General features: G+C 42.9%; 1 protein-coding gene across 2 annotated transcripts in view; it reads left to right on the top strand.

The window, feature by feature from the left end:
• The first annotated feature begins 419 nt into the window (after positions 1-419).
• Positions 420-16,028, top strand: part of grid2 (glutamate receptor, ionotropic, delta 2) — a 603,942-nt gene continuing 588,333 nt past the window's right edge. For both annotated transcript variants that reach the window (XM_080765357.1, XM_080765356.1), the window contains exon 1: positions 420-531. In XM_080765357.1, the coding sequence (XP_080621483.1) occupies positions 444-531 (88 nt within the window). In that variant the 5' untranslated portion in view covers positions 420-443. The remainder of the gene's footprint in view (positions 532-16,028) is intronic.

Raw genomic sequence — 16,028 nt, 5'->3', positions numbered from 1 at the left:
AACGCAACGCAAGAGAGGAAGTGTCCCCCACCTTACTGACTGTGTACTGAATCATTTCCCCGTTTAGCTGATAGGTTTTCCAGACCCTCAGCTCGGCTTTAATGCGTCGGCGTTTGGATGCAGTCGCTCTGCGGCTCGGATAGCCAGCATATCTCCTCCTGTCTCGGCATGGTTTGATGTAAGGGGGATTTCAACAGGGTAGCCGACCATTCTGTGATCACTAATTTCTTCCAGCTGAGAATAAACCCACTTTCAAGCCAAGAAAGCCTATATCACGAAAGATATTTCCGAACAATTCCATCTATGGACTAGGAAAGCTTCGAGCCTCCGGATTAAAAGAAGAATAAGAAGTAAAGGAGGGGAAAAAACTATTGCTCTAGGCGAGAGAGCTTTGGCTTACTCGGTTTTGGGGAGAAATCGTCTTGGACAACAGCGGAGGCAACATGAAAGTTGTTTCGGCTGTGATGCTGTTGGCCGTTTTTTGGAGCCGGGAGTTGGAGCCAGTGCTCTCCGATTCAATCATCCACATTGGTAAGTTACTGCGCCTTTCTGCTACTAAATGCATCGCCACAACCATGCAGACTGACTGTGCGCCTGAAATTGAATAGACTGCACATGTTTATTTTCGTTTTTGTTTTGCATTCATATATTGTTGTTATGGTATCATGGGGGAAAACACCCGAACTGTCTATTACATCTCCACATCTCTTTTATTATGCGCCATGCAGTGTGCTCACCCTGAAGTTGGCAGCTCAAGCTGTATTGGGGGTCTTTTGGCATACACTGCTTATGTAAGCTCGCCTCTATCTCCCCGAATTGCTCACTAGATATTCCCACCGTGTTATCCAATTCAGATATTATATGAACTGAACAGTAACACGTTCTAAATCGATCATAGCCCACTCTCACGCGGCCAATCACAATAAATGTGACAACCGTCAATGCCTAGCCTACCAAATGGGCTCAATACTAAGTGCGAGTTGTCCGTGTCGTGTGTCTCTGGTCATTGGCGGTGGGTTGCGCGATATTTAAACAGGTGGTTTGGGTGGCGTAATGCTGTCCCGCATGGTAAAGGGATTTGTACTGTAGGTGCGGGGGGCGATTTACTGTTTGACTTGAAGTTGAAGCTAATTAATCTAATTGCATTCCATATAGGCTATTCTCGTTATAGAACGTTTGCAAGCCACTTAGCCTATACGGTTGCCTTCAACCACCACGGGCAAAGTGTGGCACTGTGTTGAGTCAGTGTGATTTCGACATCGGGGATGTATCCTATATCCTTTACATACGATATGTGGCAGCTCTTCTGGCAACGTCGGTGAGGGGAGGGGGAGAGAGAGGGCGACAAACAGCGAGCATGTCTTGCAGGCAGAGAACGCGAGGTGGTGGTGGGCACACATATTATAGTTGGACAGCTCGGTGGCCTCCCTCAAATGGGCGTCAGACCAGGGAGACTGGGAGAGAGTAGTGTGACGTGCATAACATGCAACAACACGCTTAGGCGCGCGCTCGCGCCGAGTTACCGGCATGAAGGCTTAGAGTATATATACAATAGAGAAGACACCCAGAGAAAATCCTGAAGCGCAATGGACATAGTGGCCGAAGAAGGTATTGCAGTTTGGTAAGGTTTTGCCCTCAAACACATGAACGCGCACTAGGCTCCGCCCACTCCAGCAAGTTTCATCCAGCTCTCTGAGCTCTGCCCCAGAGCGGAGCGCTGAGAGACAGACCGCATTAAAACCAGGAAATGCCGCATCAGGACTTTTGCTCATTACTTATTATTCTGTGTATATAAAATATAGATAATTTGTCTAATCTCTAGTTACATCAATATTGTTCTTGTAAAATAGTTGGTTTGTGACCAAGTATTAAGATTATAAAGATCGCTTATGTCATTTTGACTTCCCATTCACTTACCATAGGCTTCTGCTGTAGAACTCCCGAGTCCGAATTCTTTTTTTTTTTTTTTAAATAGCAGCTGTACATGAAATGTTAATGTTGATTTAGCATCAACATGATTATTTACCGATATAAATACATGGTTTGATAACCTACAAGTAGGCGAAAGTCATTTTCTGCCAGGCGTATGTCTCTCCATCTACCCCGTCTTCAAGCCTCCATCCCTGGGCAGAGGTTGAATGATTGACTGGTGGTCGTGGAGCTCTGTGCAGTGCCGTCTCTTTACAGTCTAAAATCAATGGTTAAATTATTCCATAACACTGAAAATGATCAATTTTCCAATTAAAATCAAATTATGGTTAAGTGTGTAAATTACATTTATTCTGTTTGGACAAAGTGCAGTTAAGAAAAGGTGGAGATCAAGGAAGAATTTCTCTATGTCACATGTGAAGTGTAAAACTGGGAATTTCACCCAAGGAATCCATGATGAAGTGCTAAGATAACCACAATAATAACCCAGATTCGTATTGATGTGCTTACCGAGATAATCAAAATGCTTTCATTTTAAACCAACCTCTGAATTAAAACATTGGGTTCTGCAAAAGTCACAGATCAAATTGCAATGATTTTTAAAATAATCTATTATTCACACTGGATAAACAACAGTGGGACTGGAATACTGTACATCCAAGGTACTACTTCCTGATGGGATGCTATGGCAATGCTTACTATCAGAATATTTAACGTTTTCTTTTAAACATTTTTAACTAAATATCTTCCTTGGGTCCTATTAACAGAATAAGTGAACTTGGACACTAGGGGGGGTCAGTGCCTTAGAGTATATATACTCTAAGGTCAGTGGAGAACACATTTCCCTTAGGCACCATTTACACTGACAGCCAAATCTAGCCTGAATCAGATCTATCTGTGCCACATCCAGATTGGAATCTGATTTGTTTAAATAAGTCTAAATGGACAGGTCACATGGAATCTGTTTTTTTTTCCAATCCCCATTTAACATTCAGAGGTGAATTGTTAAAACCTGGTTCAGGAACATGACACCATATGCTGGATATATTTCATTAACCACTTTGTTTTACATTAAATAGCTAAAGAAAATGGAAAGCTCACATGCTGTGAGCTTGTACTCGTTTGTTTAGATAATCGATATATTTCATTAGGCACTTGTACTATATGTTCACCAGATTAGATTATGTTATATATTTTAGAATATTTCTATTATTACCAGAATTAAAATACCTAAAAGACAAAACACATTATTTTTTTATAGTCCATGTGATTCCACAAAAATGATCATGAAGACGCATAGTTTTGACATGATGATATCCAGTTCTGATATCCAATGAGAACAGAATGAGAATGAAACAATAAATGTATGTCTTAACCGATTGAGTAAGCTGCATGTTGTGGTAAGATTGTCTCCCTGTAATTTAAATTTTAGCTTGAAGGTCACAGGTGTCCCAGCTTAAACCAGAAGATGAAGTAATCATACAATCATCATCATACAATCATACAAACATCAACACAGTATGGCTCTATTCTGGATAGAATTATCCAATTATCCATTGGATAGAATATACATTGAAGTGAGGGGCACTCTTATCATCATACATCATCATACATCACATTCCGTGCTCAGTCAATGAAATCATCACTATGTGGTACACACAAACACAAAGCTGGGCATAGGAGGGGCTGGCACCCCTTGACAATACCAACAAAACACAGACACAGTATTTTGGCTTAATCTCTTGAAGCGAGTTTAAGTGTGTTTTTGACACACTCATGACGGACAATCGGACATATAGGCAATGAAACGGTCAGTAAAGTGGAATGAATCACAGCATTATATCGCCCCTTGCTGCAGAATGGGAAAGAATGCAGAATATTTTCATGGCTTATAATCTAGGACAGGTCAGACGATCAGTTGAGGCAATTTATTATTTGGTACAGAGTCACACTCAATTCAATTCAATTCAATGGGCTTTATTGGCATGAGAAAACATACGTTTACACACACTCAAAGAGTACGGCAATTTCCCCGTTTTGATGTGCCTTCTCATCAATTCATTATGCATAAACAAACATTTCACATGAACAAACAATATTGGTAAAACTAACACATTTGAGTACGTTATATACATTTTATTTTCACACATTTAGAGTCCGACCGGCTGAGAGCAGCCTGCATGACTACCAGAGGCTATACCGTGTGCGCACTAGGCTGTGCCCGGCCGGTGAGAGGGGACAAACGGACGTGAGCAGGGCTGCATCCCAGCTCTCTGCCGCAGCATGGAACTCCGAGTGCGAAATAGCGATTATGCAACAGCTTACCCTAAGACCTACACGTCAACTCAATGTCATTGTAAGGAAGCTTTTCGAGCAATAAAATAATTTTTTTTATTACACTTTCACTTTGTATGACGCAAAAGGCCACCTCAAAACCACTAGCCTTTACTGCGCTAGCCACTCAGCTCGGCTAGATGCTAGGTCACGTCAGAGCCTGAGATATAGACAACATAGCGATGCGCGTTCACCACGAGTAGCACGCACACGCACACACGCACGATGCTAGTTCATGTGTCGGTCGTCGCGCGTTCATGTGTTTGAGGGCAAAAATCCAGAATGCACAGGGCTCCTAAACCGGAAGGAGGAGTGGATTCGCCTCATGCGCTTCTGAGCAACTCAATGCAAGTGGACGGGAGGAGAACTTGGGTGCCTTCTCTATTGTATATATACTCTAAGCATGAAGGGCTGCCAACACCCCTGGATCCTGCAGGAGTCTCCTGCATTTCGGCCACATGCATGCAGGACCCCTGCCTTGTATTTTCTCCTGGATTCAGTATCAAAGTCCCCAAATTCACTAGAACACAGGAACTTACATCTATATCAAAACGTTTTTTTTTGGGAGGACCCCTCTGGGCAGTGCATGCAATCATACAGAGATGTTCACTTAAAATTTCTGTAGACCTACGTTTTGTGTTTTAATGGCTGAAACTCTTTTGGAAAATTCTGCATGATAAAAGTAACAAACTCCCCAAATTCACCAGAACACAGACAGGAAACTGTTATTAAAACGTTTCTGGAGGAAGACCCCACGCCTGAGGAGTCCTCTCCCACCCCCCCACCCCCCCCCAAATCTCCTGATTCTCACAGTCCAATGTTGGCAGCCCTGGTCTGTGGACAGGGACGGATTCCACACGCATGGAATTTCTGAGGTTTTCCATTTTTATCATCTTTTGACCTAAATGTAACACAATCAACAGCCAATGAAGGTCCCCAGGAGCTCTTCTCAGGGCCTCAAACCCAGTACGGCACAATCCAGTTTCCCCTGAAGGCCAACGGCCCCTGGGCCGCGGCCCCACCAGTCCAATGGCTAATTTGTCTGTCTGTGGAGACCTCTCGTGCCGACCGCACATGGCCCGAGGATGTTACACGCACATTTAAGACATGCACACAGGCTACTCAAACACATGCACACAGTGGCAGGGACACAGCATGTTATTAGCTCACCGATCTAAGCCACCGCATTATGCTGCTGCCAAGATGTGAGCACTATAACGCATTTCTGTTTGAACTAGTTAGACCCTCGTGAGGCCCTCGCCTGCTGATTTACGGGACACACCGCGGCCAGTTTGGCAGGCACCTAGGCGGAGCATGCAGTTTGCCTACAGCCGGATGGGCTGTAGGCCTAGTTCTTTCTGGGCTGCAGACCAAGGTGATGTTTCATATTAGGCTGCTATGACATATGACAGCAGTTTGGCCAAGTGAATAGGATTTATGCAGGTCAAGATGACTGCTAATATGTGTTATCCAATTTGTGAACAATACACAGGGCTAAAACCAGGCAAAGTTCCAAGAAAAATGTATTCTGACACCTTTACATGCGAGATGACATGACACAAATAACACTTAAAGGACCTCCGGCCTCTGTACCATTTTTGTCTACTCACTTTGTGTCTCAGAGGAGAGCTGACTGGGCTGTGGACATTTCTGCCTATAGTGATATCATCGATGAAGAAGGGGAATCCAAGCTTATAGAAACGGCATGCTTTCTAATATTTCTTTCTACTATCCACTCCTCGGATTTGCATAGCCTGGTTAACCGCCCCCCCTTGAAATTGCATTTCCATTCATTTGTGTGGAGTCTGAACCCTGCTAATGCATGGTTGGCTGCTGGAGTACAGCGTTGACAGACAACCCGACGTCATCTCCAGTCTCCAACTTTATGGCTTGACCCCGCGTCTTATCGTTGCTTGAAGCTATAATTGGTAATTGTATTTACTGCCAGCCGTGTTGCTCGGCGTTGGCATTGCCTTGGGGTGGTAAGAATTTACTATTCTGTCCATATTGGATTGCAACTCGAACAGGGCTGAGTCGGCCGGCTCTAGTAAACTTCGTAACGTTCGACACGGCAACTCGCGCTTTTGCCCAACTGTCATAGGCCTATAGACATTATACAGCATTACATAAACATTGATGGCTGCTCAAATAAGGCTCAATCATTTTGTACTTAGATCAGCCACAGGCCAGCAGCGGGTGTAGTAAGTGAGTCTAGATTCTTGGTATAGATTTGAGGTGCCTGCCTGGTAGAGCAAGGTTAGTTTCTTGATAACTGGGTCTACATTATTGGGTCACTAGGTCTAGATTAGCACAAGCCAATTAACCTTACTGGGCTTATTATGTAACATTCACTTCTCTTGTGTGTTATTTTGATTTGGCTAATTAATCCGTTGCACAGATGCCTATGCTATAGTACACACAGTAGAACTAATAGGCGAGATAATGGTTTGCCACTGAGCACAATTATTATTGTTTTATGTGTGTCCACAAACAGGATTTTACTTAAGAGAAGAATCCAAGTTTTATAATAGTTTTTTGCTGGTCATCAGAGTCTAGTGCCGTATAGTCTAAGCCACAGATTAGTAATGCAAACACTTCAGGTTTTATAACCTAAAACCCATATAACATACTATGTTTGAGACAGCAGAATATTTATTGTATTTTGCTATACCTTTATGTCAGTTCATACTGTAAATGTAGCCTGCATTAACTTGATTAATGATTACTAGAGAAGTACACCAAATCACCTCCAGTTTACACAGAGGTCCAGGAAAGACACAGAAAAGTGGGGGTAAATTCAGTTACATAGATAATGAGCGAGCTTTGCTTGCCCTCTTAACCCCGTAGTGGAAGCCAGGCAACTGTGTGATGTCCAATTAGTAGGGACGTCAGCAAAAGCCGCATGTAGTGGAAAATCTCATTTTGTCTCCCTTGCTAGATATTGTATAGAAACATCCTGTAAGCAGTAGCCTATGATTTTGGTAGTGTGTGACTGTGTGTGTGTGTGTGTGTGTGTGTTGCACACACACACCTGTGTTTGTGTATGTTCTGGAAGAAGTGGTTCGTTGCTGCTATTTCAATCATGTAGGTCCCGCATTAGTTCTTTAATCAATAGTTCATTTCCCTGCTGACCACAAGTCCTGCGAATAACATCAAAAGGTTATCGCCCCAAAAACGACACCTCTCTCTCATTCCTCATCTGTCTCTTTTCCATGCTTCCTCAGCAAGTGATGGAAATGCCAGACAAACCCTGAAACCTTTGCTCACCGAAACCAATTGAAAGCCAATTATGAAGTTTAACATTAGGTTATTTCTTTAAACCGGCAGCCAAACCGTGTATTGAATGTGAAGTATTAATGCGGGGTTACTATATTCAGCACTGGCGTCACAAGTATTCCCTGTTTAATCTCTTCTGCTGCTGAAGAGGGAGACAGACAGACAGACAGATAGTCCACGTGCGACGCGTGCATGTGTCAAAGAGGGACAGAGTAAGAAGAAGGAAAATACAGAGAGAAGAGAGGTGGAAAGATAAGAAGCAGTGCCATCTCTCGCAGCCCGTATCTCTGTACTGGAAACTATCAACCTTTCTTTCTCTATTGTTAGCATTTTCAGAGGCATTGAACAGCAGCAAACCTCAACCATTTTTAACTGCAGACATTACATATAATTGCGCTGCTGGATTGTGGCACATCCCTCTACTGTATCTCTCTCTCTCTCTCTCTCTCTCTCTCTCTCTCTCTCTCTCTCTTCTAATGATCAGCATGCAGATGGGGGGAGCCTGCGTGCCTCTCATCTACCACAGCACCGTGCACTGCATAGCAATGCAGTGCCACGCACATGCATTTTGCGTGCGTGTGTGTTAGGGATGGCCACCGACAACCGTTAGCCGTTAGCCGTTTATTAATTTGTTTACCGACAACACTAACGGGTAATGGTTCACCGATAAAAAAATATATATTTTATTTTGAAGCGCCGAGAGCGGGCACCGCGGCCAAAACACCAAGCACACGCACGCACACACACACACACACACACACACACACACACCCTCTTTCCACCTTTACTGTCAGTGCAACCACGCATGTGCCGTGACTTACTTCCCCCAAAACAAAAACACCAACGCAACTGCATGAAGTACTAGTGGACTGTGGAAGCAGGAGGGAAAAAGAAAAAAAGACGAAAACACACACAGCATTGCGCGCCCGCAGATCTGCCCTTCATGCAACGAACGTTGGTTCCTTAAACGGCAGATCTGTCGTTCTCTCTCTCTCGCTCGCGCGCGTTAGAGAGACACGTCTTTCTGTCTTTCTCTCTCTCTCTCTCTCTCTCACTCTCTAATCCTTCCTGAACGGTCCGCGATACATATGTGCGGATAGAAGACTGTAGCCTACGCACTAGTGCACTGATTGACAGCAGGCCGCGTGTAAACGGTGTATTTGTCTATTTTTAATGCGCAAAACAGCGCTTTTTTTTCCTTAACGGCTAACGGTTAATTAGCCGGCAAGTCCTGGCGGTAACCGGTTAATACAATCTTTCCATTTGGCCATCCCTAGTGTGTGTGTGTGATAGAGAGAGAGGAAGTGAGAGATGAGTGAAATATTTTTGTTTTATTTATTATTTTAAAGGTTTTACATACGATTACATACAACGTCAATGCAAAGACGAGAAGTTGCGCAAACAGGAGCGGCACCAGCAGGGTGACGCGAATGAAGCGAACGGCCGCCTGGTATCTTCGCCCCGGCTGTAAAAATCCATCTGAAGCAATCTTCGCTTTCTCCCGACTCCACACATTGCGTCCTGAGTCCTGACAGCTAATCAGTGTTGATGTTGTCCGGAACCCCGGAAATGTTTTGGTTGTTTGGTTTTATCCAGTTCCAACTGAACTAACCGCCGGGACTTGGCAACGGTGGAAAAAAACAATATACAATCCATTTGTAAAAACGTAGAAAATAAAGGATATAGTAGCAGGAATTATGTTAAATATATTGAACCGAGCCATCTTGGGTGAACTAGTGGGTCCATATTTGGTTACACTCCCAAAGTTAATTATAAGCGAGGAAGAAGAGGGAATATGTAAGTGAAGATTGAAACTTGTGACTGCTTGCCAGAGAGGTCAGATAGGGTCTAAATTAGCTTGCTTTGCTTGCTGTTATATTGAGCCCGATGTAAAATGTTGAACTTGATTAAATAATGTCTTGCACAGGAAGAAGAGGAGTTGATTGCTTTGAGTGCCTCCGTCTAATACAGATCTGAAAGAGTGAAATCTATCAGCCACTCATGGATACAGTATGCACAGTGCACATGTGTTGATGTTTAGAGTGCATCAGAAAATGTGGAAACACATCAGCTAGTTAGATGCATACACACTGCACAGTCAAACTTCTCTCTTTCTAGGTTTCTGTCTGTCTCTCTCATACACACATACGTACAGTATGCACGCACAATGAGCCCATTATGACAATCATCGGAGGATCACATAGCATATGTTTTAGGAGCTCAATGCTTGGTAGATTAATTTGCATCATTCATAGCTTTTCAATCAATTTAAATGTCAAATTCAGATTCAAAATGGCATTGTGTGGATAACAACCTACTGTATGTGATGTCTCTTCTCCATTCACAAACTTACTCCACTAATAATGCTTTGTTTTCTGAACAAGGTAAACCTCTAGTAGTACACAAGTTAATTCATATTGAGTACTGGAAATTGTGGAAAACATTAGAATCACTTGTTATTGACTATTAAAAAGAATTAGCCATATACAAGTTACACAAATAATACGTGGCAGGTAAGTAATACTGAAAGATGAAAAACATTACATGTTGTGTGAGTCCGTTTCTGCTGACATGGCTGTTGCACAGAATCTTTTTTTTAAATGTTGCCCTTATGTATTTCTCTGGTTGACAGACCAAATTAAACAATCTGCAGTTTAAAAACTACACAAACACTTTCTCCCGAAAAGCTGATTGGAGAGATAAGGTTTTGGCAGCTACCTTCAGCCTTTGAACTTGCATCATAAAGGAACTCAATATGTAATTTCTTTAGTGAGTTGATTTAAGTAACCCTATTCTTAGAGAAACAGACTTGAGTTAAAATGTACTTGGGTCACTTTTTCTAACAACACCAAATCTCTTTGCCAAAATTTTCCGTTCTACAAGCTCACAATGCGCCACAACGCGACACATTGTGAGCTTGTACATCTAATCTGCTATTTTTAGCTAATGTTCCCCCTCAAACCCCATTTGGGCCAGGGTTCTTCCTCTCTGTGACAGCGTGTGTCAGGAGACAGGAGAGTGGCAGAAGACAGGAGAGGAAAGTCAACATTTGTGTGAGATGAGTGAGCATTGCAAAAATAGTTAGAGATAAATGGAAGAACTGCATATGTGAGACCCAGAAAAAATGTCTATTGGCAATTCTTGTGTCTGCTGACAGTCCATTCAGTGTTCTATAATGAGGCAGATCTGCGGAAGACTGTTGGACTGGATGATATTTGTTTGTTTAAAATACAGGAGGATTGGTGTCGTTAAGGAAGGAGGCGGACGAGAAGGATCCTGCTCTCACATAGAAGCATGTTTCTTTTCTTGTTGCAGTGTCTCTGTTCACTCTTGGGAGGAAATGAGAGCGAGAGAGAGGGCAATAACGAGATCTGTGGCTTAGGGAGAAGCGAGAGAGATTTCAGTTTTTGGGATGCTGAACAAAGAGTGGAGAGATTGGGAAAATAAATGTGTCCTGGCGTAACTTGGTTCTTATTTGGCAATGATGCCATTTCTATGGAGAAGGAATTCTAAGCATCTCCGTTTCTGAATGGCTGTTCCTCTCCAGTTTTGTTTACCCGTTTCACAGTTGTCATCACCACTTCCTTTTTAGAACTACCACCTACTGTGTTTGTGCACGTGTGCGAATGTGTACATGTCATGACAATGGTCTGAAAGTATTTGCAATTGCATGCATACATGTGTGGCAATAAACTGATCAAGGGCTTGAAAAGTGTGTGTGTGTGTGTGTGTGTGTGTGTGTGTGCGTGCGACTGCTTGTGTGTGTCAACTCGTAAAACTGGCTTATTGGGGTGCTGCTGGCCTAGTGTTCAGAGGCATGCCACATATAGGCTCTGGCCTGACAGCGTGTCGTGTGTTCGAGTCCCGTTCATGATGACCTTTGCTGCATGCCCCTACCTGTCTCGTCTGTCTTCACTGTAACTATTAATAAAGGCACAAAAGCCAAAAACTAATCTTTAAAAACTAAAAACATGATCATCGGGTATTATTAATATTTAAGGAGGAAGATTTTTTTTTTCAAAAAAGTGTACAGTATTTGTTAAAATTACGTGTTTTTTTTTTGTGGACACACCCACCAGTTCATTAAGTATGCTTGGCTTGCCTGGTGGGTAGTGATCCACCTGAACTGAAGCCGCACCCACAGCTGTTGCTGTATGATAAAGGGGGAGGGGATAGGGGAGGGGATGGTTTTTTTCATTGGCATGTTTGACTGTCAAGGTTTCAGCCTCCAGGAAGAAACCCTAAATTCAAATGGCAGTGATGTAATTAGGTTTTCAATGTAATGGGTCCCGGGACCCAGGGGTGGTCTTTTAGATGGGTCCCAGGGACATTTTATGAGTCCTACTTCAACAACGTTAGAGTACAGTTCGTACTGAGTACAGTATTGCATCATAATGTCCTTTGAGATATGTATAGTTGCGTGTTGACAGATGTGCTGGGCCATGTTCTTTTCTCTGTGGAGATTTAGCTGTGTGTGTGTGATCGAGAGCATGTTGGCATCCTCTTGTGAAAGGGAGAGAGTGAGAGCACCCGTGACAACTGTACTGTACTGTAGGCAGTGATGCAGAACAAGAGGGAGAGAGGGGGGGGGGGTGGGCAGTCGATGGAATGAGAAACAATTGTATGTTTCCCTAAGTATGTTTGTCTGCATTTGTGTGTGTGTGACTGTGTGCGTCAGAGCTAGACTGACATGAGGCTTTGAGAAGAGGCATGATCGTTGGTGTGAGACTGACTGCAGATGTACAGTAGCGTGTGAGAGACAGCTGCAGCAAGCGGTGGTGCAGGTAGAGCAGGCCAGATGCTCAGATCTGTATGTGTGTGTGTGTGTGTGCGCTCACGTCTGTCTCTTTGTTTGTGCTTGCAAGCGTGTACATATAGACATGCACATTCTGAATGTCTTCAATCACATCTTGATTTGCATACTTCTTTTAATTTCAAAACCATGGAAGGCACCAACCTGCACATCAGGAGCAATTAGGGGTTCAGAGTCTTGCTCAAGGACACTTCGACATTAACTCTGGGGGAGCCCGGGTTCGAACTGGGAATCTTGCGGTTGCCATCCGGTCACTCTACCCCTGAGCCACGGTCGCCCCAGATAATTACCTATTATTCTGTTTATGAAATCACAATCTTTATTTAGCTCATTAGCTCAAGTTGGCTGCACAGCTCTGGGCTAGTTGAATCAACAGGGATTAGCTAATGTCTGAGTCAGACAACCCCACGATTTCCAGGGAAACAGAGAACACTCCCAAAAAAGGTTTTTATTTTGAGAGCGAATTGTGCTGAAAATCTGCTGTTTTCTCTATCAGTGGGTCGCAGGGTTACGTTAAATAACTCTTTTGGGTCTCAAGCTGAAAAGTTAGTGCATTGTTGTTGCTCTGTTTTCAGTTTAATTAATTATTATTTTTGAGTATAGACAGCTATGTGGGTCCCTGGCTAGCTGGCTGGCTGGCTGGCTAGCTGGCTGGCTGTGTCCGAGCACGAAAATGCGTTTGGTTGGTTTTCACCACCAAGTGTCACTGTTGCACAGCCTAACATACACACACATTAACTGTGTATATATGATGATTTCGGGTGTGACAGTACAGTACAGTAGAGGGACCCCCTGGGGACCCCCACACGGTAACAGTCATTTATCAACCATATCGGACATGGGGCGGCTCGCCGGAACCGGGCCGCCCCCCTGGGCACGTTCCTGTGGGTCTGGATATTCCAGGGACCACCCGGGGACCCCCACACAGAGTTGCACCACTCACTTAGCAAGGGTGTTTATTTTTATAAAAGTAAAATCCTGCTAGTAAAAAAAAATACATACTGTTTTCTGGTGGGGTATTTATTTATTTTGTAAGTTGGAGGCTTACATACTGTACATGATTTCTTGCCCTTCAGTAATTCTTTTGAAATAAGAAGCATGACATTTCACAACTATTTCCAGCTCTCTAGGCATTCTCAACCCCCCCGCACTAGTAGGCAGAATTCAATGTGATATTCCATTACTATTATTATTCAGAAAAGGGAGATGATGCAAATATGCTGAACAAACAATGAAATGCAGTCAAGTGATATTCTAGTCTTCATTCACATGCAATGAGTGCAATTCATCTATATAATCATGCTAATGATGGTAGAAACTTCAAAGCAATGCATAATGTTCCGGCCAAGGACAGAGTGTGTGCTTGCGTTTGTGTGTGCGTGCGGCCGTCCGTGCGTGCGTTTGTGTGTTTGGGGGCACTTTGTTGATGTCCATTTGAACCTACAGTATTTGATGTGTGTACAGTCTATTTTACTGTATGTATTTTATTCTATTGTTACAGTTCACTGGCTCTCCATAGCTGACCCCCCCCCCTCTCTCTCTTTCAATGTGTTGCATTATAGCCCCTCGCCCTCTCATTCTCTTTTATTGTGCCATTCTGTCAGTCTTCATGCTCACTCTCCCCTGACACAAACACTGTCTGTACTGCGTTTCACTGGGGCAGAAAGCTCATCGTGTGTTTATGTTTATATCCATTTGTTTTTTGCATGAATCTCCTGTGTATGTGCGTGCGTGCTTGTGTGTATTTGTTTATGTGCATGCATGCGTGCGTGTGTGCGTGCATGGGCATGACGACACATTGAAGTTAGACAACACACTCCATATTTGGGTGTAGCTGCATTGGGAACTCCTTGTGGTTATGGTGGAGTCATTGTGACATGAGCGTGACGACGTGGTCCGTCCTCCGGCCGGTCCATTCAAATCCAGCCTCTCTTTTATGCATGAATTGTAGCCTCTGCGATTTGGAAATTGCAGTAGTTCATAATTCATATTTAGATACAATATATACGCCATTACGCCTTGGAGCGCGCACACACACACACACACACACACACACACACACACACACAGATACAAATTATACAAATTAATGGCGGCTGAAATCGCAATGCATCGTTCGCTGCGTGTCTGTATCGGTAAAATCCATGGTTGCATCGTTTGTTTCATGTTGTATTTCACCCTACTCTGAGTCTGACATTTCATCTTCCGCAGCGCTTTGAGTGAACCCAACCTATACGTGCAGACTACAAAGTAACTATGCAGAACCCACAACTACAGACATTGCCCCATGGATTAAAAATGCAAAGGAAGCACCATTCATAGCTTCATGAAATCCCTGTCTGAGTGTCCGTTGATCAGTTTTTGTCACTGTAGCACGCTGAGTGATAATGATCCACAGCAGTTTGCTCTTCTTGCCGAGACTGAGTCCGACGCCATTGATATAATTTTGTAACAACACTGCGTGGGTGTATTGCTTGCGTTTAAAACAACTGTTTTTCTTTCACTGTTTCACAACTTTTCATTGTGCATGCAGCTTGTCTGTCTGCTGCTGTTCTCTCAGAGAGAGAAGCCTAATTTAAACATCGCAGCACGACGTGTGCCTAAAATAGCAGACCCACAAGCTCACAAGATGTCATGGATGTGACGCATTATGAGTTATTATGAGTAGGTCTGCTATGTTTTTACAACATTTTGGCCAAAGATTGCATACCGGATTATACTTATAATAATACAGGCCAGTGTCTTAAATGTTATTCAGGTCAAGGACCCCTTGGTTGTGGGATCAAGCAGGGACCCCCACTACATACTGTAGGCTATTGCTATTCTATAAAACTGTGTTGCAGATTAAACTAAACATAGACAGCACTATTATCAGTGTAGTACATGTAAATTAATGTTTTGTGTTTATTTGTTTCATTATCCTTTCTATTAATATGTTGGATTAATGTTAGTAATCCATGAATGATATTTAATCTCTTAAACCCTCAATACTCAAAACCTCAAATTGACCTGCACACTTCTAAACTTAACCATTATGCTTAGTACAATTCTCAATGTTATTTTTACAGTGAGAGTGTACACATTTTTTTTTTTCCACTTTTTTGTTTATTCAAGATCCAGGGTATACAGTAAATCAAAAGACATATGTGACACACCCATATGAAACATATAAAATATAACAAAATATTGTGAGTCCATACACGAAATATTATGGTAGCATAAATAAAAATAAGAAAATAAAATAAAAAGTTGCATAGTCCTATGCTAACATGGAAGCGACACTAATACAAACCACATAACCTGAATCAAGCTTTAAAACAAAAACAAGACAAGACAAGACAAGACAAGACAAGACAACATGGCATGGTCATTGGTCACCCAAAACATAATCGACGTGGTAGTGCATCCACACATGGCTCCTAATAATAATATACTGAACAACCCAGCTGCGTCGGGAATCTAAGCATGCTCAAATCCAGGATTAATCTCCTTCAATCTGGAATTTCTTGAAATTGTAAGTTATTTACTAGTGCGAGGAAGGGGCCCCATGTGTCCTCAAATTTTAATACAGAGCCTCTCAGGGTACATCTAATTTGATAAAGTGGAGTACATCTCTAATCCAGTGAAGATGGGTTGGGGGAGCAGAGGACTTCCATTTCATCAGAATCAGACGCCT

This window comes from Protomyctophum bolini (assembly GCF_963924005.1).
Source record: "Protomyctophum bolini genome assembly, chromosome: 6".
NCBI lineage: Eukaryota > Metazoa > Chordata > Actinopteri > Myctophiformes > Myctophidae > Protomyctophum > Protomyctophum bolini.
The sequence above is the reverse complement of the archived record's forward strand: the minus strand, read 5'-3'. Positions and strand labels throughout refer to the sequence as shown.